A 27,774-nucleotide genomic window follows, 5' to 3' on the forward strand; every position below is an offset into this window, starting at 1 on the left:
GGCACCATGTCCCTAAAATAGTATTTATATTTATAGTATAAAAATATCGATCGATATTATACAGTCCACGTATACATGGACGAATTTAATAGGCTATTAGTGAGAAATTAAAATAAATAAAAGTTACACAATTATCACTCCCTTTATTTTTATAGCTAACCATTTGTATGCAGAGTGTAGTTAAATATTTACGGAAAAGGTAAAAAATAAAATAAAGATAAAAATTGATCTAGAAAATAATGCTAGAACAACATTAGGCCCATTAGGCCCGGCGGCATCAACTTTTTTAAAAACTGAGTATTTTTAATTTTGTATTCAAGAACTATATTTTTTGAATACTACTGTATATTATTGAGAAGGGCTTTTTTATAACTCTTATACACAAAATTAAATTAAAGTTAACTTAAAACCCCCATCTATTTTACATTAAAAGGCCCAGTGGGGGTTTAGTAAGGGCTTAGCGCATTGAAATTGTAGATTATCGGGCAAGCCACAACGAATTAAATTACACAGGTACTACTACTACAATAATAACAAAATTAAAATATGTTAGTATCATATAATATGAGATTAGATCCGCAGTCTTTCACATTTAAGTTAACATAACCAGTCCATCACGGATACACCATCAACAACATCAATCTTCTCCGCGTGTAGCGCCCATTTCTTGAGTTCCTGGACACAAAAATAACAAGACTTGAGGCGAAGAAACGAGTAAGCAAAGGAATAAAACATGGTTGGAAACCAGCAGCACCTCCGCCGAGAGAGAAGGGGAGATTTTAGCTAACACTTCATTGAAATCTGCATCTGTGATGGTCATGCAACCCCCACGGGACAATGATGGTCGTTCAATAGCAAACGCAGAAGCTACTGTCACCTATTGTTTAAACAAAATTTACCTCTTATTGAGAGAAAAACATTGCCAAAACAAAACACTGATCTTGAAATAAATAGTCATATAGTATATCATGAACCAACACATTCTTTCAGCACGTGATGACTTACATTCTCGAAACCAAGATATTTTGCGATTATGTGGCAAAACAAAAGTTCGTTACAATGCATTTCAATGTTAAGTTTCTGAAGATCCTACTCAACTTCCAAGTACTGGATAACTTTTCTAGTGACAGATAGGTTCCAATAGTTTCTCATAGTTTGCGAATTAATTAATCAACATCAATAGTTCATGACAGAATTGTCAAAAAAAATAGTATGGAGTAAAATTTGAATGTTTAATATTTTATTATCACATAAAATATGTCTAATGTTCCCTTTTGTTCTAATTTATAGTTAAACCAGAACACCAATAGTTTTCATCACTTTTAAAGAAGTTGACAAGAATGGCACTTACTAAAGTAAATAGATCAGCGCCATTGAAATTGTGACAAGCATCGTCTTTCCCCAGCGCCATCAGATCCACTTCTGCATCGATTGGTTTGCATAGAGCGAGAGCTTTCAATATCTCTCCTCTTTCTTCTGGACTAGGAAGAGGAGCATATAAAACCCTACCAAAATCTTCTTTGATGAGCGGGATACGATCCACAATCTCTATCCTGCCAATATGTCAGCAAGGTAAGAGATGTCACATGAAACGACGATGAACTCTGAGAGAAATATTTCTGCCATTTTAACCATGAAGCATCCCGTACTTAGATGATGAAGCAAACACGTAAACATCTGATTCATTTTTTATATCAAAGACTTGGTTCCGCACCTGCAATAGAAGATATTATCATCCTTATTAGCAAATTATGTAGATACAAGTAACAAATAATAAATTAATAGCAAAGGCAACATTTGTAAAGAGCCATTTGTGGACCTCTCTATAGTCCTCCGACTTCCATACATCTCCATCCTCCTCAAGATCTTTGTCTGCGAAATCCCCTGGGCTGAATACGTCCAACTAATAGAAAAGTGCGTTGGCCATAAGAGAGATAAATTATTCAATGAACACCGAGACATAGATAGCATTTGAGTTGAGCATGCTTTAACTAATTTCAGGAAAAAGACCAGAGAACAGTTTCAGAATAAGATCAAATAATGCTTGATGTCTCTTTTTTTATATTCCTAAAACCTGTAACATACTAGGGCTGAAAAAAAAAACAGAACGACCAGAGATAATTCTCTGCAATTTCAGGAATTTTAGGACTTTCTATCAACTAATGAAACCTAAGTGAACAATTCATTTTTTGGGAACAGCTTGATGTCTCTTTTTTCTTGTTCAAATACAAAGCCTTAATGGGTACAATCTCTCTATTGTATTAGGTCCATTATCATTTATAATAAGTTTCTTTACATGGCTGTTCAGGCATTCTGCTTCTCCCCTCCCCTTATTAACTAGTACTAATAATTCTCTGCCTGTTATGATTGGTTAATAGAGATAAGTACACAAGATATTGTAATACCCTTACGTTTGGGCAAAATTATCTTGAGGGGTCGAAGTCTGGGCTACAGTTTAAGAATAAACCTTAGGAATAATACCATTAACAGCAAGATTGGAACAATATTAAAAAGGAAGTACCTCATCAAAGAAAACTATGCATGGAGGGTGAAGTTTTGCATATTTGAAAATATTTTCCACCATCATCCTGCTCCATGACCCAAACTTCAATAGTTCAGTGCCCTATATGGAGACCAAAAGTAACACAATAAGGAATCAATGATCTATGACGTTACCAACAATACTTGGGTCAAATATAACCAGAGGGAAACCTTGATATGCATGAAATTTGCTCCTGCTTCTTTAGCCAAAGCCTGGACAATCAATGTCTTCCCACAACCATGAGGACCATAAAGGAAAAAGGAGGATGGCATGTCCTTCATCCCAATTTCCACAAGAGACTATAAAAGTGAAGCTTATTTAGAAAATGCAGCTGCGAGAGTTGAGCAAGAAAAAGGATAATTGGGCAATCTTATCTCACCAAGCAATCATTCTCAATGATTTTCAGCTGCCTAGTCACAAGATATATGATGTAAATTATGCAAGTTTGCCAGAAGAGCAAACATATGGTGCACAAACTTCACAATACAAGCATGTAAAAACTTGAGTTTCCAAATTGCAAAATGAGATGACCAACAATCAATAAATTAGGAAATAAAACTATCTTATGAAGATAAGAAATTATATACCATTAACTATATGATGATAATTCCCACAGTAATTGAAGGCCTCCAAATATAAATAAGCTCAACAAAAGGAAAGGGAACTACCTCATAAACCCGTGGAAACTTTATACGCTTAACTACCCTGCGTTCAAATTCTAATTTCAACAATTGAAGGCCTCCAACATCATCCCAATTTGTACATGATGCTTTGGAAAACTCTTCCATTTCAGCAGAAGGGCAAACCATACCATTAGCTTCCTGCCATAAGTTTGTTTTCAATATTTTTAAGCCAGAAGGTGAAAGGCAGAAAGTTTTAATTAATTTCATGTTACATCATATAGTGTATATACAATAAACTAAATTAACTTATATATAAAGTTCATACGTTTCCATGGATATGCCAAAACTTAACCAAAAGAAAACGTCAAGTTTCAGGGTAATTTGGAAAGCTAGAGAAGGCAATGTTGATTGGACAAGATAAAAGCCTTATGTTAGTTCAACAAAACAAAAAAATATGACACTTGAAAACATTAAAGTATGCATAATCCAACCAGTTAATGCAATACGCAAACATTATAAGCTAAGAAGTTGAAACAAAAAATTCAACACCAGAATCAAGTTAGGGGAAGGTACTGTATTTTGAAGAAGAAAAATGCATGCCTATGCTATACATGACAAGACACAGGAAGTATTTTGAAAGTGCACCAAAGATGAGACCCCTCCATATCCCTATTGTTTACCCACAGTTCTCTCTATGACATCTAGGTTAATACACATATCAAGGAAACTACACTCCTGCCCCCACCCCCACCCTCACCCTCACCCTTCAAATAAAACAGAACTGAGTGTTTTTGTATGTTACACTTCATGACTGCACACCACATAGAATAGCATAAAGGTGGGGTGTAACAGAGAACTTATCAACAAGCCTCGAGAGAAATGTCTTACTTTTGTCAAATAAAGCAAAAGAAAAGGGGTTCAGAGGTCCGTACATATAGTTTTTTTTTAATGAAAAAGAAAAAACTCATTTTAGAAAACAAAAATAAGAAACAAAAGGGAGAGGGAACTTATAAACTAATTCTGTTCTTTTTTTCACCAATTTGAAGGGAGTAAAAGAATAGAATTACATAAAAATTGAACAAGGTTAATCTGAGTCCTTCCAATTCTTCATCTGAAAATGGTTTTCCATATGCTTCATACCCATCCTTAAAACTCATTTCGTGAGCTCTCGAGCCAATGGCGTCATTTAAAGCACCCACGCGAGCCTTATTTACTAGTTCTGCCAAATCTCCTGCTACAAAACCCTGAGTCCACCTAGCTAACTTCCGGATATCAAAACAAACTTCAACCTTGTGATTACGTGTTAGAACTGATAGTATGTCATGCCGTTCATTTTCTCTTGGAACATCTAAAACAAATTCACGATCAAACCGCTGCCTTAAGGCAAGGTCAAGAGCATTAGGCTTATTGGTTGCTCCAATCGTCAGCACATAGCTACCAGGTCCAATATTCGATCTTTCAAGATCCATGCAAGCGATCAAATATTTTACCGGGCACTGCAACAAGCTATCCGTTTCTGAAGTCAATGCATCAATTTCATCAATGAACACAATAGATGGTGCGCTCTTGTATGCTCGGGAGAACAACTCTAGGATACCTGAACATGGTTCAAAAAAAGTCAAATGGGAAAGAAATGTAAACACGGTATTAATGTTTGAGGATTAATTTGATGAAACACAATCCTTAGAAAAGTGAAAATTATAAGATTAGGCTGTGGAGAAGTCAGAAAGCCTAGTGACACAGTGGTTTAGCAAGAGAAATCAAAGTGAATCAGGGGAAGCCTCTTTCAAAAATGAACAAGTAGAAAGTCAGTCCAAGTTAAACATTTAGTTGATTCTTTGAGAGGACTAACACTAACACAATTACCAATATGGTGAACAGCAATGTATAAGAAAGAGAAACCAACTAAGTTGTTTGGTTGCATACAATTCAACATAAATTGCGATTTAGGAACAGGTAGCCCAATCACATACAGAAAAACCAGGATTAACCCAAACGTCCATATATGCCAATTTTAAACCAAATAAGACCCCATCAACTAGAACATATGATATGCTTACAGTAATGTAATTCTTAGTCTCATGAACTAAAACATGACACACACTTTGCACAGAAAACTCATATAATGCATTCCCTCTAAATAAACTGCATTTTAGACACCAGCATTCCGGCCAACACATCACACAATTTGCATGATCATGTTGTACCCAGATATAATTTGCATTCAGCGGCCACAAGGATTCCAACAAAGTACAAACACATTTGTACAATCAGGTCATATGATGCAATTGCAATTGCTCTAATTAAGCTGCATTCAATGGCCATTTATGTTCCAACAAAAGTATTACACAGTTTGCAAACAAAGTCATACGATGCAGTCCCTCCAAATAAACTGCATTTGATAGACATCAGCATTCCGACAAACACATCTACCAATCCCTGCATTTGATAGACATCAGCATTCCGACAAACACATCTACCAATCCCATTCATTATGCCCTATGATGCAACCCTAAATAATCTTCATTCAGTGGCCATTATGATTCCATCAAGCAAATCACACAATTTGCACAATCAAGTCTACTGAATATTGAGGCAATTGCAATCCCCCAAAATAATCCGCATTCAATAGACATTCATATTTCAACAACAACACCACACAAAATGCACAGTTAAGTTGCACAATGCAGCAATCTTATCATCAAAACGCAATACCAGAAACGCCAGCCTTTAACGCAGCAGCAGATGTTTCATAGAACGGCACTCGGGCCTCATTGCCAATGGCTCGAGCCAACATGGTTTTCCCACAGCCCCGTGGCCCTTGTAACAGAATTGCGGTGCTTCCAAACTTACGCAGTATCTCCGATTGGAGCATCGGCGCAACCACCTCCCTATTCAAATCCCGCAACATATCCATATGCAACCCACCCATATCACTAAACATTGGCCACTTACTGTCATTCTTCTTCACCCCTCTCTTACTATCCCCTAATTTATTTCCTCGCCCTAGATTCCCAACTATTGCCATAATACCCCCATTCGCATCCTCCTCTCTCACATCACCGCCAGATTTATGATTCCTAGCAGAATCGAGTTCCCTAACGTTAGAATCTGAATGACTAGATGAAGCGGAAGCCCTAGCTTCCTCAATTTGCCGATTCGCATTCTGACTCTCGTCATGTTTTTGCCGTTTTGCCGCTGGTTCGTCCACAGACAACTGCACGTTTTGCGCGTCGCTGGGGTTTTTTGCTCCGGCGGAGGCAGCGGTAGCAGTCTCGACGTGGCAGCGCTGAATTTGGTCGTGACACGCACGGAGAGTGCCGGCGATGCTTCCGCTTTCTCCGTCCATGCTCGATTCTATGCCGGAAAGAGGAGTTTCCCGGTGCATATTTAATTTAGGTCTCTGCTAGTTGAATGCTTGAGTATTTGATAATTACTTACTAAATTTCCCGATTATAAAATAAAAATTTACCATACTTTACTTTTTTAAAATCAAGCCAATATTACATTGGAATATTGGATTAAAAATAGACCCTAAATAAATCAAATATTATAATTAATGAAGATCCAAAATTAAATTTAAATGCATAGGCTTATGTGACGGAAGGAATGAGTAGTTGTTGTCTGTCGAGCGGACGATGGCCTCTCCATTGTCAGCACCCGATCTATCGTCCGCGGACAAAGCGCGGACGATGCCTCATCATCCATCGCATCGTCCGCCAATGTAGCATCGTGGACGATGCGACGAACAATGCACACGCATTTTCGGTTAAATATTTAATTTTATTCAATTTTCAAAATATATATATACCTCTCACTTTTCACTTCATTTTTCACTCCTTTCACTTTCAAATTCACACTACATTTTTTACATTTCAAACAAAATGAATCCCGGAGATTACCCAAGTCCGAATAGTCCGATGTTCGGGTACAGAACCCGATGAATACTGGCACCAACACCCAGTACAATCCCGATTTCAGCACGGACTTGTACGAGCTGTCCGACATGGAGCCTTCTCCCACCCTCACACCTGCCCCATCTCGCACCCGCGCGTCCGCCGCCGCCTCGGGCTCCGCAACCAAGAAGAGGCACCCCAAGGCAAAGAAGTTGCCGCTTACGACAGTGAATGAAGAGTTCGCCCCGGGGAGGACGAACTACCAGCCGGAAGAATCCATCGTCTTGACGAGATGTTGGATTGATATTTCAGAGAATCCGGTGTTCTCCAACAACTAGAAGGTTACTGCGTATTGGGAATGCATCGCCGAAAAATACAATGCGGCCAAGCCGCCTAACGCCTCAAGCGCGAACAGGAGCCGCTCCGCAAGCACTGGAACCAAATAAAGAAGCAGGTCAACTTGTTCGCGGGGGAGTACGACAAGTGTTCGCAGACCAGCGGTGAGAGTCTCGCGGATGTGCGCAACAAGGCAATCCAGTCGTACATGTCATTGAACGGCGAGTTCAAGCACTACCAGTCCTGGGCGCTTTTGAAGGAGAAGCAGAAGTTCGTAGGAGGTATGCTGCCCGAATCAACTACGACGAAGAAGAGGGTGTCGAAGCGCACCTTCACTGATTATACAAGCAGCGAAAGCGGCGCATCTCCAATGGACCTCAATAATCCGGTGTTCGAGGATGAGAGTTCCGGCACACCGATGTCCTCCCGGCGTCCCCCTGGCATCAAGTCTGTCAATGGCAAGGGCAAGGCGACATCCTCTTCCGCCGCGCCGCTTGACCAGGCCCCGAGTACGACCACGACTCCGTCTTCGGCTGCGGCACATGCCTACACGGATTTGGTGGCCTCCTTCGACTACAAGACGTTGTTGGACACACACAACGCCCTGATGCAGGCGATCAACCCGGCTCAAATCGAAGGCATCCAGCGGATGATCGATGGCCTCAGCCGCAAGTTGGGACTACTCTAGACTAGTCTCCTTTTTTTATATGTAGTGCACTTTTTTTTTTTTTAATTTCTTATGTTGTAACTTTTTTTTTTAAATTAAGTAAATGTAGGATTTGCCCTATTTGTGTTGTCTTTATTTATTTATTTTGCTTGATATATTTGCATTAATTATATAAATACAAAACAGAAGTAAAATGCTTAGGGCGGGGCTTAGGTGTGGGCTATAGTCCGTCCCATTGCAGGTGAAAGGGGTGGATGATAAAATGCTGATGTGGCGGTGCATAGGGCGGAGCTTAGGGCGGGTCCTTATCAGCATCTTTAAACGAATGATTTAGAGGTGAAAATAAAATAGAGGGTATGTAGGATGAGATTAAAGTTAACTTGATGAAAAAGATACTAGATTTTTTCGTTTAAAATCAGTTTAAAAGAAACAAAATAAATGTTATGACAAATCGGGGGAATTGTGAATCGAGAAACAAAAAAACGTAAATAGACATAGAATTACGTGGTTCACCAACGTTGTTGGCTACCTCCACGGGCAGGAAACGGAGAACAAATTTTATTCAGAGTGTTTTCGAATTATGGCTACAAATTGGATCTCAGATCACAGAATTATGTGCCCTACTCCCATATAAATAGGCACACATAAAATCCTATCCTAATTTGGAAACATCATCCTATTCCAATTAGGAAACACAATCCTATACAGATTCAAGGCATACTAACAAATCTCCACCTTGACTTGAATTCTCCCTTGCAGACGCATAATTATAATGCCAGATGAACATACTTCTCATTCCTTGCCTCAGATTTGCCATAAACCGAATTCACCTTGCAAACGCATCATTACAATTCCAGACGAAGAAACTTCTCCCAAATTTGTCGACCTTCACGTTCAGAGCAGACATCTTCGATTTACTAGACAAAACCCTCGCAGCGTAGTTCAAAACCCTAGTTCGAAAACCAAGGCTCTGATACCAGTTTGTTTTAACAAACTGGAGAACAGATTTTATTCAGAGTGTGTTCGGATTGTGGCTACAGATTGGATCTTAGATCACAGAATTATGTGCCCTACTCCCATATAAATAGGCACACATAAAATCCTATCCTAATTCGGAAACATCATCCTATTCCAATTAGGAAACACAATCCTATACACATTCAAGGCATACTAACAATAAAGATGAAAACAACATAAATAAATCAAAACAAAAATATATATACCTAATGCGGGATGTGTTAAAATGACAATCCCTCTTAAAATAACACCATATCACCATTCCTAGTCAATCATTTGTACACGTGGACGAATAATCAGCTGCCATGTGGTAATCATAAAAAATTCGCAAGGGTAAATTTACGCGGACTGCAACATCCAATACTCTAGACTGCAAGATGACGCGGCCTGCAATATCCAATACGCTAGACTGCAATCTATAGATTGTTGTAGATTGCTGTCTAGCGTTTATACTATTACAGTCTAGCATATATAGTATTAGCATAGTGTCACAGTGTCATTTTAAGAGTGTTGTCATTTAACGCACCCTACCTAATGCCCTACACAATTGGCCGAGTTGACTATAGGTGTGTCACGGCGTGCAACTATCTAGGTCCCTTAATAACTAACTAAACAAGCAACGAAATCAAAAACTGTGTTCTTGTTTTGTATACATTTTTATTTTGAATATAATTACAAGGTGATTTGAGTATTTGAGAGGGACTTTTTACGAATTATACACAAATAAAGTAAAATCAAAGACCATATACATTTAAAAAAACAAAAAAAGATATTGTTAAGGACTTCAATACTTCCATTTCTCATACTCCATATTAACTGTAGATTATCATCAGATGAGCTTCTTTTAAACAATATTTATACAAGTTCCGTCTAAAAAAATTACAAATATGTCAATAGATATTGAATGCACGAACATATTTTGGCCCACTCTCACCTCAACAGATAGATTAAGAAACTCACATCATTCACGAATATAGCACGCATACTGTTGAAGGTAACGGTGGAACCAAAACCGAAGCTCAAGGTGAAGAGGCATGCAATGCAAAGTTGCATATAGATGACATGGATATTTGTCACGTGAAAGAGAATGGAGCACGAGACTTAGCTGAAGCTAATTGTGTGCAATCCAAACCTAGTTCAGAGGATACTACACCACAAGAGATCATTGAGGGACTTGGCAGTGCAAGGAGCAATGAAGAAGAGCCGTTCTTGATTCAGCTGTGATTAAGTTTGTTAAAGCAAGAGATTAAGAGTTTTGTGCATAGATTAAGGAGTTGTTCTAGATGCTTCTTGTCTACGCTATATAAGCTGTAATGTAATTTGGATTTTATGCAATGAAACAATAACAATCAATTCGCTTGCTATTTCTGGCAATTTACTTTTTGGCCTTCTTCTTCATGACTTCACTCATTTGTTTCCATATCCCACTGGCCACTGCATCGCGGATACACCATCAGCAACATCAATCTTCTCCGCGTGTAGTGCCCATTTCTTGAGTTCCTGGACCCAAAAATACCAAGACTTGAGGTGAAGAAATGAGTAAATATAGGAATAAAAATGTAGTAGCAAACCAGCAGCACCTCATCCGAAAGAGAAGGGGGTTTAGTTAACACTTTATTGAAATCTTCATTTTTGATGGTCAAGCTACCCCCACAGGACAATGATGGTCGTTCAATAGCGAACACAGAAGCTACCGTCACCTATTTCAAACAAAATTTACCGCTTATCCACATCTAAGGGAAAATCATTGCCAAAAACACAACATTGATTTTTAACTAAATAGTCATATACTATCATGAATGAACTATTACATTTTTTTCCAAAACTATCTTGAATTGTCTACTTTGAGCAATTTAACCCCAAAAGTACAGAGACGGAAAATTTACAGCACATTATGAGGCATTAAAAAGTTTGTTATTACACATTTATTTCCATGTTAAGTTTCCAAAGATCCTACACGACTTCCAAGTTCTGGATATCATATCTGGTGACAGATAGGTATCAATACTTTTTCATAGTTTGGGAATTCATTGATCAACATCAAAAGTTCATGATAGATGTCAAATACGCATAGTATGGAGTATATTTGAACGTTTAATATTTTATCACATAAAGATGTCATAATGTTACCTTTTTTTTCTTTTTATTTGCTTAACCATGCAGCTTTTATAGTTAAACCAGAACATCAATAGTTTTCACCATTTCATAAGGAGTTGACAAGAATGTCACTTACCGAAGAAAATAGATCAGCGCCAGTGAAATTGTGACAAGCATCGTGTTTTCCTAGAGCCATCAGATCCACTTCAGGATCAATTGGCTTGTACAGAGCGAGAGCTTTTAGTATCTCTCCTCTTTCTTCTGGACTAGGAAGAGGAGCATATAAAACCCTACCAAACTCTTCTTTGATTGCCGGGATACGATCCAAAATCTCTACCCTGCCAATACGTCAGCAAGGTAAGAGATGTAAAATAAGGGCACATGAAACGATAATGAACTCTTTGAGAAAAATATTTCAGCCATTTGAACCATGAAGATACCGTACTTAGATGATGAAGCAAACACATAAACATCTGATTCATTTTCTATAACAGGGACTTGGTATTCTATATCAGTGATTTGGTTCCGCACCTGCAATAGAAGATGTTATCATTCTTATTAGCTACAAGTGTAGATATGCTGAGTAACAAATAATAAATTAATAGCAAATGGAGCATTTGTAAAGAGCCATTTATGGACCTCTCTATATTCCTCCGACTTCCATACATCTTCGTCCTCCTCAAGTTCACTGTCTGAAAAATCCTCTGAGCTGAACATTCCCAACTGATAGAAAAGGACGGTGGTCATAACAGATACTCCATAACTCATAGAATGAACACCTAGACATACATAGCATTTGAGTAGAGCATGCTTTAGCTAATTTAGGAAAAGACCAGAGAACGGTACCAGGAAAAGATCAGATAATGCTTAATGTTTCCTTTTTTTATTTCTAAGAAAGACCTGAGACAATTCTATCAACTAATTAAACCTATGTGAACAATTCCTTTTTTGAGAACAGCTTACTGTCTCTTTTTTCTTGTTCAAATACAAAGCATACCACAAAGTCTTAATGGATACTTTCTTCCTACTATATTAGGTCCGTCGATTACACATCATTTATAAACTATAATAAGTTTCTTTACAGGGCTGTTCAGGCATTCTGCTTCTCCCCTCCCCTTATTAACTAGTGCTAATAATTCTCTGCTTGTTATGTGTACATAACAGAGACAAGTACAATACATATTTGTACTATTTTTATGTTTGGGGTAAAGTATCTTGATGGGTTTTAGTCTGGGCTACAGCTTGAAAATTAACCTTAGGAATAATACCATTATCAGCAAGATTGGAACAAAGTAGAAAGGATGTACCTCGTCAAAGAAAAGTATACATGGAGGGTGAAGTTTTGCACATTTGAAAATATTTTGCACAATCATCCTGCTCCACTCCCCAAACTTCAATAGTTCAGTGCCCTATATGGAGACCAAAAGTAACACAATAAGGAATCAATGATCTTTGATGGTCGCCAACAATATTTGGATCAAATGCAAAAAAAGAGAGAACCTTGATATGCATGAAATTCGCTCCTGCTTCTTTAGCCAAAGCTTGGACAATCAATGTCTTCCCACAACCATGAGGACCATAAAGGAAAAAGGAGGATGGCATGTTCTTCAACCCAATTGCCCCAAGAGACTATATAAGAGAAGCTTATTTAGAAATGCTAAGCTCCAAGAGTTGAGCAAGAAAAAAGATAAACAATCAATAAGAAACATTTTCAGCTGCCAAGTCACAAGATACCTAATTGCTAAATGGTACAATCAACAATCAATAAATTAGGAACAGAAGTTAAGAAACTATATACCCTTAACTATATGATGATAATTCGCACAGTAATTGAAGGCCTCCAAATATAAACAAGCTCAACAAAAGGAAAGGTAACTACCTCATAAACTCGTGGAAACTTTATACGCTTAACTACCCGACGCTCAAATTCCAATTTCAACAATTGAAGGCCTCCAACATCATAACAGTTTGTATATGATTTTTTAGAAAACTCTTCCATTTCAGCAGAAGGCGAAACCCAATCCATAGCATCCTGCAATAAGTTTGCTTTCAATATTTGTAAGCCAGAAGGTGAAAGCTAGAAAGTTTCAATTAATTTCAGGTTACATCATATAGTGTATATACAATAAACTTAATTTAGTGATATACTCTACAGTTTATATTTGTTTCCGTGGATAAGCCAAATTTTAACAAGAACAAAAAATCAAGTTTCATAGGTAATTTTGAAATTTGAGAGATAGACACAATGTCCAGAAGCTAGCTAGATAAGACAATGTTGATTGGACAAGATAAAAGCTTTTTATTAGTTCAACAAACAAAAAAATATGACACTTAAAAACATTAAATCATGCATAATCCAACCAGTTAATGCAATACACAAAAATTATAAGCTAAAGAAGTTGAAACAAAAAAGACCAACACCAGAATCAAGTTAGGGCGAATGCACATAATTTTAAAGAAGAAAAATGGCAATACTGTCACATATCCATGCCTATAAATGACAAGAAACAAGAAGAATTTTGAAAGTGCACCAAAGATGAAATCTCTCCATATCCTTATTGTTTACCAACAAGTCTCTCCATCCGATTGTTTTTGTATGTTACACTTCATGATTGCACACCACATAGAATAGCATGAAGGTGGGGTATAACAGATTACTTACCAACAAGCCTAGAGAGAATTGGCTTTCTTTAAAAATGACAGAGAAAAAAACTCTTTTTAGGATACAAAAATAAGAAACCAAAAAAGGGGGAAATTATTAACTAATCCGGTATCAATACTTTTTTTTTTTTTTTTTTACGAATTTGAAGGGAATAAAAGAATAGAATTTACATAAAAATTGTGCATGGTTAATTTAGGTCCTTCCAATTCTTCATCTGAAAATGGTTTTCCACTTGCTTCATTACCATCCTTAGAGCTCTTTTTGTAAGCTCTCGATCTAATGGCGTCATTTAAAGACTCCATAGAAGCCTTATTTACTAGTTCTCCCAAATCTTCTGCTACAAAACCTTGAGTCCACCTAGCTAATTCCCCAAGATCAAAATCAACTCCAACCTTATGATTACGTGTTAGAACTGATAGTATGCCATGCCGTTGGTTTTCTCTTGGAACACGTAAAACAAATTCACGATCAAACCTCTTCCTTAAGGCAAGGCCAAGAGCATTAGGTTCATTGGTTGCTCCAATGGTCAGTACATAGCCACCGGGTATACTATCAGATCTTTCAGAATCAGAACCGTCATTCACAGGTTCCTTCATGCAAGCCATCAACTGTTTTACCGGGCATTGAAACAAGCTTTCCGTTTCTGAAGTTAATGCATCAATTTCATCAATGAACACAATAGATGGTGCGTTCTTGTATGCTCTGGAGAACAACTCTAGGATACCTGAACATGGTTCAAAAAAGTCAAATGGGACAGAAATGGAAACAGTGTAACGATCGTTGAGGTATGATAATTGATTTGATGAAACACAATCCTTAGAAGAGTGAATTATACAAATCTAGAGACTAGGCTGTAGAGAAGTCAGAAAGCTAGTGACAAAGTGGTTTAGCAAGAGAAATTTAAGTGAATCAGGGGAAGCCTAGAAAGTTAGCCTAAGTTAAACATTTAGTTGATTCTTAGAGATTACTTGTAGTATGAAATTACCAGTATAGTGAACAGCAATGTATAAGAGAGGGAAACCAACTGAGCTGTGTTTGATTTGGTTGCATAAAATTCTACATAAATTCAGATTTAGAAATAGGAAGCCCAATCACATACAGAAAAACCAAGATAGCATACAAACCACACGTCATATGTGCTAATTTTAAAACAAAAAAGACTCAATTCGGCAAGAACATACGCTTAAAGCTGACATTAACGTATTTCTTAGGTCACACAAAAGAAAACACATCACACACTCTGCACAGAAAAGTCATACGATGCAGTCCCTCCAAATAAACTGCATAAAAGACACCAACATTACATCGAACACGTCACACCAATTTGCTTGATCATGTCGTACCCCTAAATAGTCTGCATTCAGTGGCCAGGAGGATTCCGAAACAGTACAAAAATATCACAATTTGCACAATCAGGTCATATGATGCAATTGCAATTGCTCTAAATAAGCTGCATTCAATGGACATTTGTGTTCCAACAAACTTTTACAAAGTCTGATGATGCAGTCCCACCAAATAAACTGCATTTGATAGGCATCTGCGTTCTGCCAAACACATCACAAAATCCCTACGATTATGTCCATACGATGAAACCCTAAATAATCCGCATTCAGTGGCCATAAGGATTGCAACAAGCACATCACACAGTTTGCACAATCAAGTTTACTGAGGCAATTGCAGTCAGCAAAAATAATCCACATTCAATAGACATTCATGTTTCAACAACAACATTACACAAAATGCACACTTAAGTTGCACAATGCAGCAATCTTATCATAAATCGCAATACCTCCAGACTTTAGCTCAACAGCAGATGTTTCATAGAACGGCACTCGGGCCTCATTGCCAATGGCTCAAGCCAACATGGTTTTCCCACAGCCCGGTGGCCCGTGTAACAAAATTGCGGGTATAGGTTCGCCTCCTAACTTACGCAGTAGCTTCAACTGGAGTATCGGCGCAACCACCTCCGTTTCCAATTCCCGCAACATATCCATAGGCCACCCACCAATATCACTAAACATTGGCCACTTACTCTCATTCTTCCTCACCTCTTTCTTACTATCCCTATTTCCTAGCCCTAGATCCCCATTTTTTTCCACAATACCCCCATTCGCATCCTTTTCTACCACATCACCACCATTTTTATGATCCCTACCATTAGATTCTGAATGACTAGCTGAAGCGGAAGCCCTAGCTACCTCAATTTGCCGATTCGCATTCTCAATCTCGTCATGTTTCTGCCGTTTTGTTGCCGGCTCGTCCACGGATGACTGCACGTTTTGCGCGTCGCTGGGGTTTTTTGCTCCGGCGGCGGCGGTCTCGACGAGGCGGCGCTGAATTTGATCTTCACACGCATGGAGAGTCCCTGCGACGCTGCCGCTTTCTCCGGCCATGCTCGATTCTTTGCCGGAAGGAGGAGTTTCGTGACTGGAAGTCATGTTTAGAGGAACAACCGGTGGAGGGTGAGATACCGCCTGCTGTTCGACCCTTCGCATGTACTGTTCTATCTCGCGGTTCATGTAGGCCTCCACCCTTCGCATGTACCGCTCTATCCCGCAGTTCATGTAGGCCTCCGTAGCCTCGTTCATCCGCCGTTCATACTCCTCGGCATCCCCACCACCACCACCGCTACCACCTCTGCTACCACCCGCGTTACTCATCGCTCCGTGTTGCTCTTGTACAGAAATTTAGAGAGAGAAAACTCGTTAAAACAAGTATTGCAAATGAAAATGAAACTAAAATCGCGTTTATATAGTTTTTTAAAAATTTTAAAAAAAAATTTAAAAATAGCGTTAGCCGATCGGTACGCCGCAATGGCGGCCAGCGCTCGGTAATCGGCCAGCACTCGCCTATTTTCTCGCCGATTTAGCACTGACCGATTACAATAGTTCGGCTAGCCGACCGGTTAGCGATGCAAATCGGCTAGCCGCCACTGGAGATGCTGTTAAGTCACTCTAAATTGAAGTGTGTGATAAATTTGGTGAAGTGGCGCCATTTCATCCTATTTTGATCATTACTCCCTCCGTCCACAATTAAGAGTTTCATTTCTAAATGACGCGGGTTTTAAGAAATGTTAAGAAAAATAGGTGGAAGAAAAATTAGTAAAATAATAGTCTCACTTGTATATATTAGTTTTAAATGATATGTGAGTGGAATGAGTTAGTGGAATGTAAGATCCCTTTATCACTTATGGTAATGATGAACCGGGACTCTTATTCGTGGATGGATCAAAATGGCAAAACGAGACTCCTATTCGTGGACGGGGGGAGTATTTATTAAAATCGAGACTAATTACATTTGATTAAAAATCAACTCTAATTTTATTGTTTGTTGACAATATGTTCGATTTTCAATTGCACATGTATGATCATTTATGTGAAAGAGATATGACTGAATTTGCGAACAGTATAAACTTGTAGTAGTGCTATTTAATATTGTTTCGCAGTACTTATTTGTTTCTGCCAAGCAAAGTTTTATTTTAGGTCTCTAAAGGAATATTTATTTTCCAATGTTTGTTCACTTATAGCAGTGTTCAACGTTTTTCCAAGTCTACAAATTCTAGATTGGCTTATGTTCAAAGCATTTTAAAAAATGGGTCTTTTGTCACTCCTCTATTTGATATGTTCCAAGCATTTTTAAAAAATTGTCTTTTGTCACTCTTCTATTTGATATTATTTTTTTGAGTATAGAGAGATCAAAGAATACATATTTAAAAAGTTATAGTAGTAGTTGATATTGAGAATAAATAGAATAGAGAATAAAGTACAATAGAGATAATCAAATAATAAAATAAGAAAAATAAGCGTGCTGTATTTTTTCATAAAAATCATGACTCAGTTTTAATCAAACAAAAGGAATATGATCCCACACAAATGGAATTAAATATTAAAAGGATAATTTTGAGAAAAAAGATTAAAAAAAAAAGCTGTATATAGGCCGGTATTAACAGTAAGTTGATAAAAAATTATACAAGTATATTTTTTTTTGTTTAAAATCCATATAAAACAAATAAGTAAAATTGAAAATATTTAAACAAAAATAATTATCAATTGTATGTGTCACACACGGGCAACTTCTCAGCTAATTTCATGGTGCATTTGTTAGGTTTGGTATACTGAAAAGCATGTTTCGAGCAAGTTTCGCGCGAATAGAATCTTGCTTGTATGCGTAAAACTCTACAATCCACTTTTAACCCGATTCAGTATTATTCGAGCAGTCTCGCACGAATAGAATCACTATTATTATTACATCGTGTTTGCTTGTGCATTTATACGATGTTTTACAAACATTTAAATGCATAAGAAGTAAACAAAGTCTAAGTCTTTTGCTTAGTAGACCGGTTGTGGGCGTCGTCCACTTAAAGGTAATACGTTCAGATCTATGCAATGCTTTGCAAAAGAAAAAGAAGAATTTCACAACCTAGATAGGCTTTGGCTACCTATCGTGAAAGGTTGCAATGTCTGTCCGCATATTTCTAAGCCTTACTGAAATAAGATGACATTGGTGCGGTATAGCACTGAACGGATCTAACAGCAAGACGTGTCTTTATGCTATCTACTGAAAGACTGGGTCTTGATAAAATACTATTTCTTAATCTACATATGTTAGCATTGAGCATACGGTACTGATTATGCATTACTTTGACTTATCAAATGGTGCAGGTTTTTCGCAACCCAATAATCCTGATATATTGGGTAGTGGTGATTAATATCTAACGGTGCTAGGATTGCTATTATGTTGAAACGTGCGCGAGGTGAGTCTCGTTTGATAATGTCCTCATGAAGAGCTTGAACAAGGTTTTATTATTCGGAAAACTGGCCAGTTGGAGTTATATCGTTCTATGAATAATAAATAAGTGTTTCTTGCTAAGTCCACTCTTGAAATTAATAAGATGTTAATTAATTAAGTCCATAACAGATATTAATTAATTTATGGACATTTATATCTTAAGCGCGAGAAATAAATAATTAACAAAGTGGAAACCCGGATTACTTGTAATTTCGGATTTGAATGGGGAGAGTTCAATATTACTTCTGTAGTGGCTGCTCGTAATATTCCAATATAAGCTTGTGTTAAATTGTGGGTTCAATTTAATTAGTAAAAAGCTAATTGGGGGAGCACATATCCAAAACCTTCCATAGATCCCTGTCTGGGGCCATAAGGAACTTAATATAAATAGGAGAATAAAGAATACATAATATTTTTAATTTTCCATTGAAATTTTCGTCCCCCTCTGTTTTAAGAGGAGCTCGAAAATTCTCCAGCTCTCTTTCGTGAGAAATTTTCTGTCTTCTTTATTCGAGTCCTAGTATTTTGATAAGATCAGCCCACCCTGATATCGAGATATAGTTCGGGAACCAGAGAGAAGATCCGTAGTCTAATATTGAAGATCATCACGTGGAGAAGGCGTGAGCAATCAACGATTCTTTGGAGAATCAAAATCGGTAACCCTAAACCGTAGAATTCATGTTTAGGATTTACCTTTTTTGAGCATGAATTATTTGCATTCTAGCATGCAATTAACTGTTTAACATGTGAATTGATTAATCGCATAATCGGTCAAATAGATCCGTATCTGATTTATTTGTTTTGTACAAGTCTTCCGCTGTGTAAGGGGCATCAAACCCCAACAATTAGTATCAGAGCCAGATTTTGGCTCTAATTATATAGATTAATTTCATGTTATGTAAATTGCTTGAACGCATGTTGCCCAGATTTTGAGCGTCGGCCTTGTGAAATTGTCCTATTTATTTGACGACGCCGTAGGGGAATTGCACGCCGCACTATGGGGAATCAGTTCTCTGTTTTGTTATCATTACGTGAATTGTTTTGATTGACAAATGTGTTTTATTGTAATCATTACTTACATTTAAGTTCTGGTTAACAAATAGTAGTATAATATATACATGTGGTTCGGTGATTTGATTTACATCAATTATCAATCAATTATCAATTTGTGTATTTCGAATTTGATTGTCGTAATTTTTGACTTCTCATGTGCCTTGAATCAATTCTGCTCGCGAATGTTTTGTTTTAATTCGATTTGCGACGTGGAACGGCAATTTGGAGTCTTTACGACGAGTGGCGGTTGGGCGACATCCGTGCAGCAGCGCCGACTGCTGCAGATATGACGTTGCAGCAGCGGCAATGACACAGCAGCTGCGGGCTGAGTGGGAGTTCGTCGGTGGTTTTACGGGCTCGTGGTAGCGCAACTTTCCAAATTGGTTGGGGTTTCCCTAATCCTAGGTACTAATTTGGAGAAAACTTCTAAATTAGTTAGGGTTTCAAAACCCTTGAAACTAATTTTAGAGTTTATTTCGTGATATAATTTAGAATAAGATTTGACATAATTTAGAATAAGATTTGAATATATCTTTTATGGATTTTATATATTATATGAGATTTAATTATGAATTAAATTATGGATTAATAATAGATTTTATCCTTATTTTATGGATTTATAGGAATTTAATTCTTAGACGAAAATCCTAGTTAAATTTGGATATTGACAATCTAATTTTTATCTATATCCTATGGATTTGTATGGATTTATTCCTAGACAAATACTACTTTGATTTAGATAATGATTATATTATTTTATTCTTATCCTATGAGTTTATATGAATTTATTCATAGATAAATTCTAGATGGATTTGGATAGTGATAGTATAATATTTTATTCTTATCTTATAGATTTATATGGATTTGTTCTTAGATAAATATTGGATAGATTTAAATAATTATAATATATTCTATGGATTTATATGGATTTACTCCTAGAAAAATTCTAGATGGATTAGGATTAATATTAATATTAATTTATTTTTATCCTATGGATTTGAATAGATTTAGTTCTATTAAGACAAATACTAGATGGATTAAAATAAGTATTAATCCAATTTATCCTTATTTTTTGGATTTATATCCTAGATGAATTAGGATAAAGATGATATATAAGAAATCATTATTTAATTGGATTTAGATAAATTTATTTATATAAGAAATACTAAGAAATGAATGATACATTCTGGATGTCTATTCTAAATAGAATTAAAATTTGTATAAATCTTGGTTGATTGGATTTTATTTATCTTAAGGATTATGATGGAAATGTTTCTATCTAGTAATATCCTAATACGATTTAAATAATGATAATCCTAAATCAACGTTATCTTGAATTGTAGGATTTGATTTTATCGAAATAAAATCTTGAATAATCCTAAATGGATTTAGATAGTTAACTCTATCTTGAAAAACCCTAAATAAATTTGGATAATTATTATCCAATATAAAACATAATTATTTAATTGATTCTCCCTTGACTAGATTAAATAATTGACGTTAATTATCCTTTGTGTTTAAATGTCATGCATTAAATGGATTTATCTGTTTATTTGGTGTTTATCTATTTTAAGTGGATTATCTGCTTTATTTGCTTATGAGATAATTATGCAAAAACCACACAAAATATCTAAGTGATGATTACAACAAGTGCTTTGTATACGGTCTCCATCGGTTGGACTGCCAAATTTTGTGAAGCTGATTTTCTAATATTATCGCCACCTACAGAGTAGGGACAATAATCCTACGAAACCAGTAAGTTCATAAGGGCGGACTTCTCACATAATAAATAGAATGAACTATAAAGTGGTTCCCAATATTATTGCCACCTGCAGAGTGGGGACAATAATCCTAAGGAACTGCGAGTTTCAGGGTTCAATCAGAATTTATGAGATAGTTTGGTTATGTTATCAACACATGAACATTTTTATGAGAGTGTGTTGTAGAAATAAAATTCTGTAATGCTAAATCTGATGGTCGTGCTTAGGCAACATTAGGCGTATTAACCTCCAGAGGAGGATGCAATTGATGCGTCGGTGTTGTGACCAGTAAAATTGTCAAAATTTTAATGCGTATTAACCTCCAGAGGAGGATACAATTTAGTAATTTTGCTGTTGTAAGATACATAATTGTTTTGTGGTTATTTGTGATTATGTATTGAGCATGAGTATGTGATAATAAGTTTATTTGCCAAATATTCATTATGTCATTTAATATTTGTCTGCGATCCTTAAAGAAAGTAAACTCGAATGCCTAAATTATGTAGACCGGAAACGAAAGTGGATAAGATTCTCATCGCTGAAAGCTTGGAGTTTATACTCAATGATTCATGTCCTCCATTTCCTCGACATAATTCCACGAAGAATGTTCGAGAATGCATTATGCATGTACTTGACAAGCTCTTTGAGGAATAAGGTAAAGCTATTTTTTCCTTTAAGTAGCTCGACAAGTCTTGGTTAATGATGATGAAAGATGGATATCAATAGAATATGTCAAGATGATTCGATTGGAATATCCTAGAGTGACAGAACGTTTTGAGGATCTTTTGATCACTCAAATACTTTCTGACACAAGTCATCGCCTAAAGTAATAAGAAATGACTACAAGAAGGTTTAACTGAAAAGTTGAAATCTTCAGAATAATAGTCGTTATATTACTGTTAGAGGAAAGTAACATGATAGATGACAAATTCATAAAGACTGCATTTTTCTTAAGTCTTAGTTCATTTGAACAAAAGACTAGATATGGAAATGGGAGAGCCTGAATTGTCATCAAAGTTTGTTTAAAGCGAGAAAAGATGCTTTGTGAGTTGGATTGACCTATTTTATAGAAGGACGATGACTTACATGACAATGCAACTTCTAATTAAGAGATCTTGATCCAGTTAGGTTTTTGTTGCAGTGTGAGCTATTAATGCTCAACTATTGTTTTATGGTTGATGCTTAAGGCATCATAGTATTAAAATAATATAAGTGCGAAAAAGTTGAGTATTCAACAACACATCAATTCTTAATCATTGAATGATAAAGTATTTATGGTTCTTAGTCTTAAGGCCAAGAAAATACTTAGCTATTATTCAAACTGATCTAAACTATCAAGATTTTAATGATTTGTTTATTAAATAGCTTGAAAGTCAAGAATGTCTGTTTAATGCACTATGAGTTAGAATCATTTGATTTTTCAAGTCTCAATGGTTTACACCATAAAAAGACTAGCAAGTCTCAATGGTTTACACCATAAGGAGACGAGCAAAGGGTTATGATCAGTAGTGGGAGTCTAATCTCCATTGACGAATCCAAGCATTCATCTAATGAATGAGATAGATATGTAAGAAGGAATCGAAGTCTTTCTAAGACAAGTTTGATTATGTGATGAGTTGTACTCATTAAAATCTTATCATTGCTGGGATAAACATTAAAGAAACTACCAACATCAGTACCTTCTACAAAACACGAGTTGTGGACTAGAGCGTCTCTAGTCTAGCACATCTCAAGGTGTAATGTTGTTCCAACACATGTTGGAAAAGTGTCCAAGAAATTGGAGTTGAGTACTGAGTCATGTTTTAAGGTTTGTCCCAAATGATGTAAGGTTATAAGTTATGTAATCTTCAAAGATATAATTCTTGTATGAAGATCAAGAGATGAACTACAAGCCTAAAAGCGTGATAACTCTCAAAATAAAGAGAGAGTTATCGGATTTTCCACATTACCAAGAAGTCATACCATTAGAAACTTTTGCACTAATAAAATCAACTTCAGTACTTAAGATTGTAAGAACCATATCGTAGTGGGAGCTTTCCACTGGAACACAACAAGTTCATGGGTCTAAGAGTGTCGAAAGACTCAATCTTAGATTAACTTGAACATAATCCCTTTAACTACAATGTAGTATTGGTTCATTTGGATATTCATCCTTAAAAAGGTGATAGATTCCAAACTACAATCTAAGATAGACAACATGTTTTACAAGACTTGCAATACTACCTATAGGCTGTGTTAGTCAGTGGGAGCAAGTATCTTTACAAGTGTAAATGTGGATCTCAAATGGCTAGGCAATGACAATGGGTTATGCCCAAAGAGAATTATCTTCTCGCTATCGTTGTGCCATGATTGATTCGATCATATTGTCTATTAGAACTTACATAAATTAGAATGTATGTATTATGATTGTCAAGACAGCCTTCTATAAATAGAATTCTTGAGGAAATCATCTACTAGAACATTCTAATGGATATGTAATTAAGGGCAAGAAACGCATGATTGGAAGCTTATAAAGACCTTCGTGGTCTTAGGCAAGCATCTAAATCAGAGTATATGTGTTTTATCAAAATTGTCAAATATTTGGAATTTGACTTGTGCCCTTAAAAGTATTGTAAGCACAAGGAAGTTGAAAGTGCATTAAATATGGTATTATTGATACTCTACGATGATGAAATCTACAAAGTTGCAAACAACTAAGATTGACATCTGGCGTAGGAAAACTGGTTGTCTACCCAGTTTTAAGATAAAGGATTAAAGAGACACTAATTACATTCTTAGCATCTATGTCCTTTTAAGATTGCTAGAAAGAATGTTGAGATTCTCTTAGGAATCTTATATCTATACATTGCTTGGAACATTTTAGCATCAGAAATTCCATGAAAAGGTTTATAGCTTTCAATATGGAATTGTCTTGTCTCTAGTCAAGTGTCGTTTGACGCTTAGTGAGATTAAGAAGAATGAGACTAGTTTTGGAGATAGATGTCTCATGTATGCTATAATGTGTACTAAGTTTGATATTAGTTGTGCTTATGCATGGCAAGTGTATATCATATTAACCATGACAAAGGATCTTGATTGAGGTAATGAATATACCCTAGTGCTTGAAAAAGACTAGTAACTATATTCTAATTTACCAGTCATTCATGAAATGTCCTTGAGGTTACACTGTCTTAGTTTTATGACTAATAAGTGATCGAGTAAGTCATCATCTGAATATGCGTTTACCTTAGGAATATCTTCCTAATAGCTTTAATCGTAAGTTTGAGTATGCCTATGAGTATTATTTTTTATTACTCTAGTGAAGGCTAACTCAAGGGACACACGAATTTATTAAGCTAAGCAATCACATATGGGGATGAAATTAATTAAAGATCAAGTACGCATCAAAGACATTATGGTGAAAAAAACATTATCAGAGAACAACCAAGCAGATTTTTTTTTCACTTAGTGAAATGAATGGTAGTTCGATATATCTAGTACAAAGACCTGCTTTGAGCATAAGTGGGAGAGTTTTTGGCAGTGGGTGCAGTGGGTATACTCGAAAGCATGTTTTGAGTATAAGTGGGAGATTGTTAGGTTTGGTATACTGAAAAGCATGTTTCGAGCAAGTTTCGCGCGAATAGAATCTTGCTTGTATGCGTAAAACTCTACAATCCACTTTTAACCCGATTCAGTATTATTCGAGCAGTCTCACACGAATAGAATCACTATTATTATTACATCGTGTTTGCTTGTGCATTTATACGATGTTTTACAAACATTTAAATGCATAAGAAGTAAACAAAGTCTAAGTCTTTTGCTTAGTAGACCGGTTGTGGGTGTCGTCCACTTTAAGGTAACACGTTCAGATCTATGCAATGCTTTGCAAAAGAAAAAGAAGAATTTCACAACCTAGATAGGCTTTGGCTACCTATCGTGAAAGGTTGCAATGTCAGTCCGCATATTTCAAAATAAAATATTAACTTCAAACTTTTAGAAATATAAATATGTAGTCCTAATTTAATACACACTTGAAATAGTATTTAAGAAAAAATAACTATAACCATATCAAGATTCCTACACTATATTTAATCACTTATCATCATCTTCCATTTTATCTAATTTTCTCATTTCAATAGACCTCAATTCTGGCCTTAATTCACATAATAAAATATTTCCATTACTTGCTCACATGTCAAAACATTAATAATATAAAAATCCTAAGTTTCTACCAAACTAAACGAACTAGATGCACACAAAGAATGAAAGAACCAACACATGGGATGACTTTTGCAAATCGTTGCCTGTCTAAATTTGGATAATTTTCAAGAGGGTCAGACCATCATAATTCAGTGAGTCATAAGTTCAATAAGACAATAACCATCACAATTCATAAAATCTAATAATAATCTCCATCTACAATAACCATCAAAGATTCAAAATTGATGATATCAAAAATCCAAAAAAATCCATCAACCTCCATCTAATCATCTTTATTGTGGCAACGTGGACCATCATCTCGAACTCCAACGGTGGCTAATACTACATGGATAAACAATAAAAGAAGTTCAAATAAGTATAAATGTATAATATATAAATAATTGAAATTTAATAAATAACTTACAACTTTGATACTCTTCAAGTCCAATGTTGCCTAAATCTTCACACATGTCTTCATTATACTTCTTTTCCAAGTCAATACTCTTCAACCAATCTGAAGCACAAACTAAAGCCTCGACTATACAAGGAGCTAATGAGCTTCTATATGGAGTGAGAATACGACCTCCCAAGCTAAATGCACATTCAGATGCAACACTAGAAATAGGAATAGCCAAAATATCCCTTGCCATCTCACTTAGAACGGGGTAACGTGAATTCTTCGACCACCACTTCAAGATATCAAAGTGGTCCACGTCATCGTTCTCCTCGATGTGAGTGTTTTCAGTAAGATAAACAACAAGCTCATTAAACTTGTTGGTCTGCCGCTTCCCTCTTAAGACCACGAGACTACACGTTCCTCGGAAAACAGATCGCCCTTGATTTTCAGCCTCATCGCGACCATCTCTTTGCTGTTGAGGCGGTTTCCGAGCCTCTCTCTGTGCCACATAATAGTCAAACATCTCATTCAATGAGTACGTAACATCTCTGACCATGATTTCCCCTCGTGTATCTCCATAAGTTGACTTGAAGCATGTCTCTACATGACTCATCTTGTGTCTCGGATCAAGCACGACAACAATGTATAAAATCATGTTCATCCTTGGATTTAATTCCATATCCTCCGCCCAATACTTTCCAATCTTTGCCCTATTATTTTAAAAAAAAATGAAAATGAATTATTGTATTTAATAACATGTAATGTATTGCTAAATTGTAGTAAAAGAAAAAAATTAAGTATTTACCTCATCTTCATGGCCATCAATCTTATGTCATGATCTTCACTAATCTCCAATATTGAGATAAGATCAAAAATATCAGACATTTCAGCAAAAAAAATGTGTGAAGTTGGATATTTGGTGCCAGACATGAGGACAGTCAACTCGTAGAACTTCCGTAAGTATTCAATCATCTTCTTCACACAGATCCACTCATGTTTTTCAAGCAATCCAATGAATTCATCATTGTGCTTCTTTTGGCTCAAATCTTTTCTATAAGATGGATACATCTGACTGTAGAGCTGAAATGCCTCTTCATAAGGTATGGCAGATTGAAACATCAAGTAAGTAGAGTTCCAGCGAGTGGGGATATCCAAGCATAATGCCTTCTTCGAATCAATCCTATCCGCAAGAATATTCACCACCTTAGCCCATTGTGAACTTCTTTGTGATGAAGCTGTGATCCACTTGACGGCCTCCCTAACTCGGCGTATTGACGTGCCAATTTCTTCCAAACTAAATTGAACAACTATGTTAAGAATGTGACCCGCACAACGCATGTGAAAGTACTTACCATCCAAAACATTGTATTAAACTTGTTCAAGTAAGACTTGACATCTTCAATAGCTCCATCATTTGGAACTGTATTGTCCATAGTGCAACACAAGAGAGATGTCAATCCCCACTCCTTCAACGTTGTGATTATAGATTCACCAATGTCTGCCCCCTTATGACTTTCAATCAAGGCAAAACTGATTATCCTCTTATGCAATCTCCACTCCTTGTCAATAAAGTGTGCAGTAACACAAATGTAATTTGAGTTATTCCCACCCGTCCAACAGTCACTGGTGATAGAAACTCTACCCATGCCTTCTCTCTTGAAATTGTTAGAGTTTGTATACTAGAAATCACGTTTCGAGTGATTGAATACTGTAAAACTCTTATTTTATTTTCCAATGAATAAAACAGATTATTTTTG

General features: G+C 36.3%; 1 protein-coding gene and 1 pseudogene across 3 annotated transcripts; both read right to left on the minus strand.

Annotated features, from left to right (window-relative positions):
• Positions 1–478: 478 nt before the first annotated feature.
• LOC125207586 (cell division control protein 48 homolog C-like) lies at positions 479–6,593 on the minus strand. Of its 2 annotated transcripts, XM_048106990.2 has the most exons (10): positions 5,881–6,592; positions 4,233–4,762; positions 3,211–3,363; positions 2,713–2,841; positions 2,522–2,623; positions 1,820–1,903; positions 1,650–1,714; positions 1,352–1,553; positions 755–877; positions 479–675 (listed from the first exon to the last, which is right to left on the minus strand). In XM_048106990.2, exons 1-10 carry the CDS (start codon positions 6,551–6,553, stop codon positions 598–600), a joined length of 2,139 nt encoding a protein of 712 aa, XP_047962947.1. In that variant the 5' UTR covers positions 6,554–6,592; the 3' UTR covers positions 479–597. The 2 variants fall into 2 exon arrangements, with proteins under 2 accessions (XP_047962947.1, XP_047962956.1); XM_048106999.2 differs by lacking the exons at positions 479–675; positions 755–877; positions 1,650–1,714 and having other exon boundaries at positions 1,358–1,553; positions 5,881–6,593.
• A 3,734-nt stretch (positions 6,594–10,327) lies between these two features.
• On the minus strand, positions 10,328–16,528 carry LOC125207606 (cell division control protein 48 homolog C-like; annotated as a pseudogene). Its single transcript, XR_016135420.1, has 10 exons — positions 15,630–16,528; positions 14,011–14,564; positions 13,058–13,210; positions 12,679–12,807; positions 12,486–12,587; positions 11,818–11,901; positions 11,624–11,709; positions 11,315–11,516; positions 10,662–10,781; positions 10,328–10,581 (listed from the first exon to the last, which is right to left on the minus strand). The product of XR_016135420.1 is annotated as a cell division control protein 48 homolog C-like (transcript).
• Between the last annotated feature and the right edge of the window lie 11,246 nt (positions 16,529–27,774).

This window comes from Salvia hispanica, chromosome 2, assembly GCF_029641045.1.
Source record: "Salvia hispanica isolate PSC_SH4W2 chromosome 2, Shi_PSC_v1, whole genome shotgun sequence".
In the NCBI taxonomy this organism is placed as follows: domain Eukaryota; kingdom Viridiplantae; phylum Streptophyta; class Magnoliopsida; order Lamiales; family Lamiaceae; genus Salvia; species Salvia hispanica.

What these genes read in the sequence shown, in the direction of transcription:
- LOC125207586 (XM_048106990.2), bottom strand. Translation starts at nt 6,553, where the DNA reads ATGCACCGGGAAACTCCTCTTTCCGGCATAGAATCGAGCATGGACGGA. An exon ending in GCATAGTTTTCTTTGATGAG is followed by an intron (nt 1,904 to 2,521) that starts GTACTTCCTTTT and finishes CTTTTCTATTAG; the next exon opens with TTGGACGTATTCAGCCCAGG. An exon ending in GCGCTGATCTATTTACTTTA is followed by an intron (nt 878 to 1,351) that starts GTAAGTGCCATT and finishes TTTAAACAATAG; the next exon opens with GTGACAGTAGCTTCTGCGTT.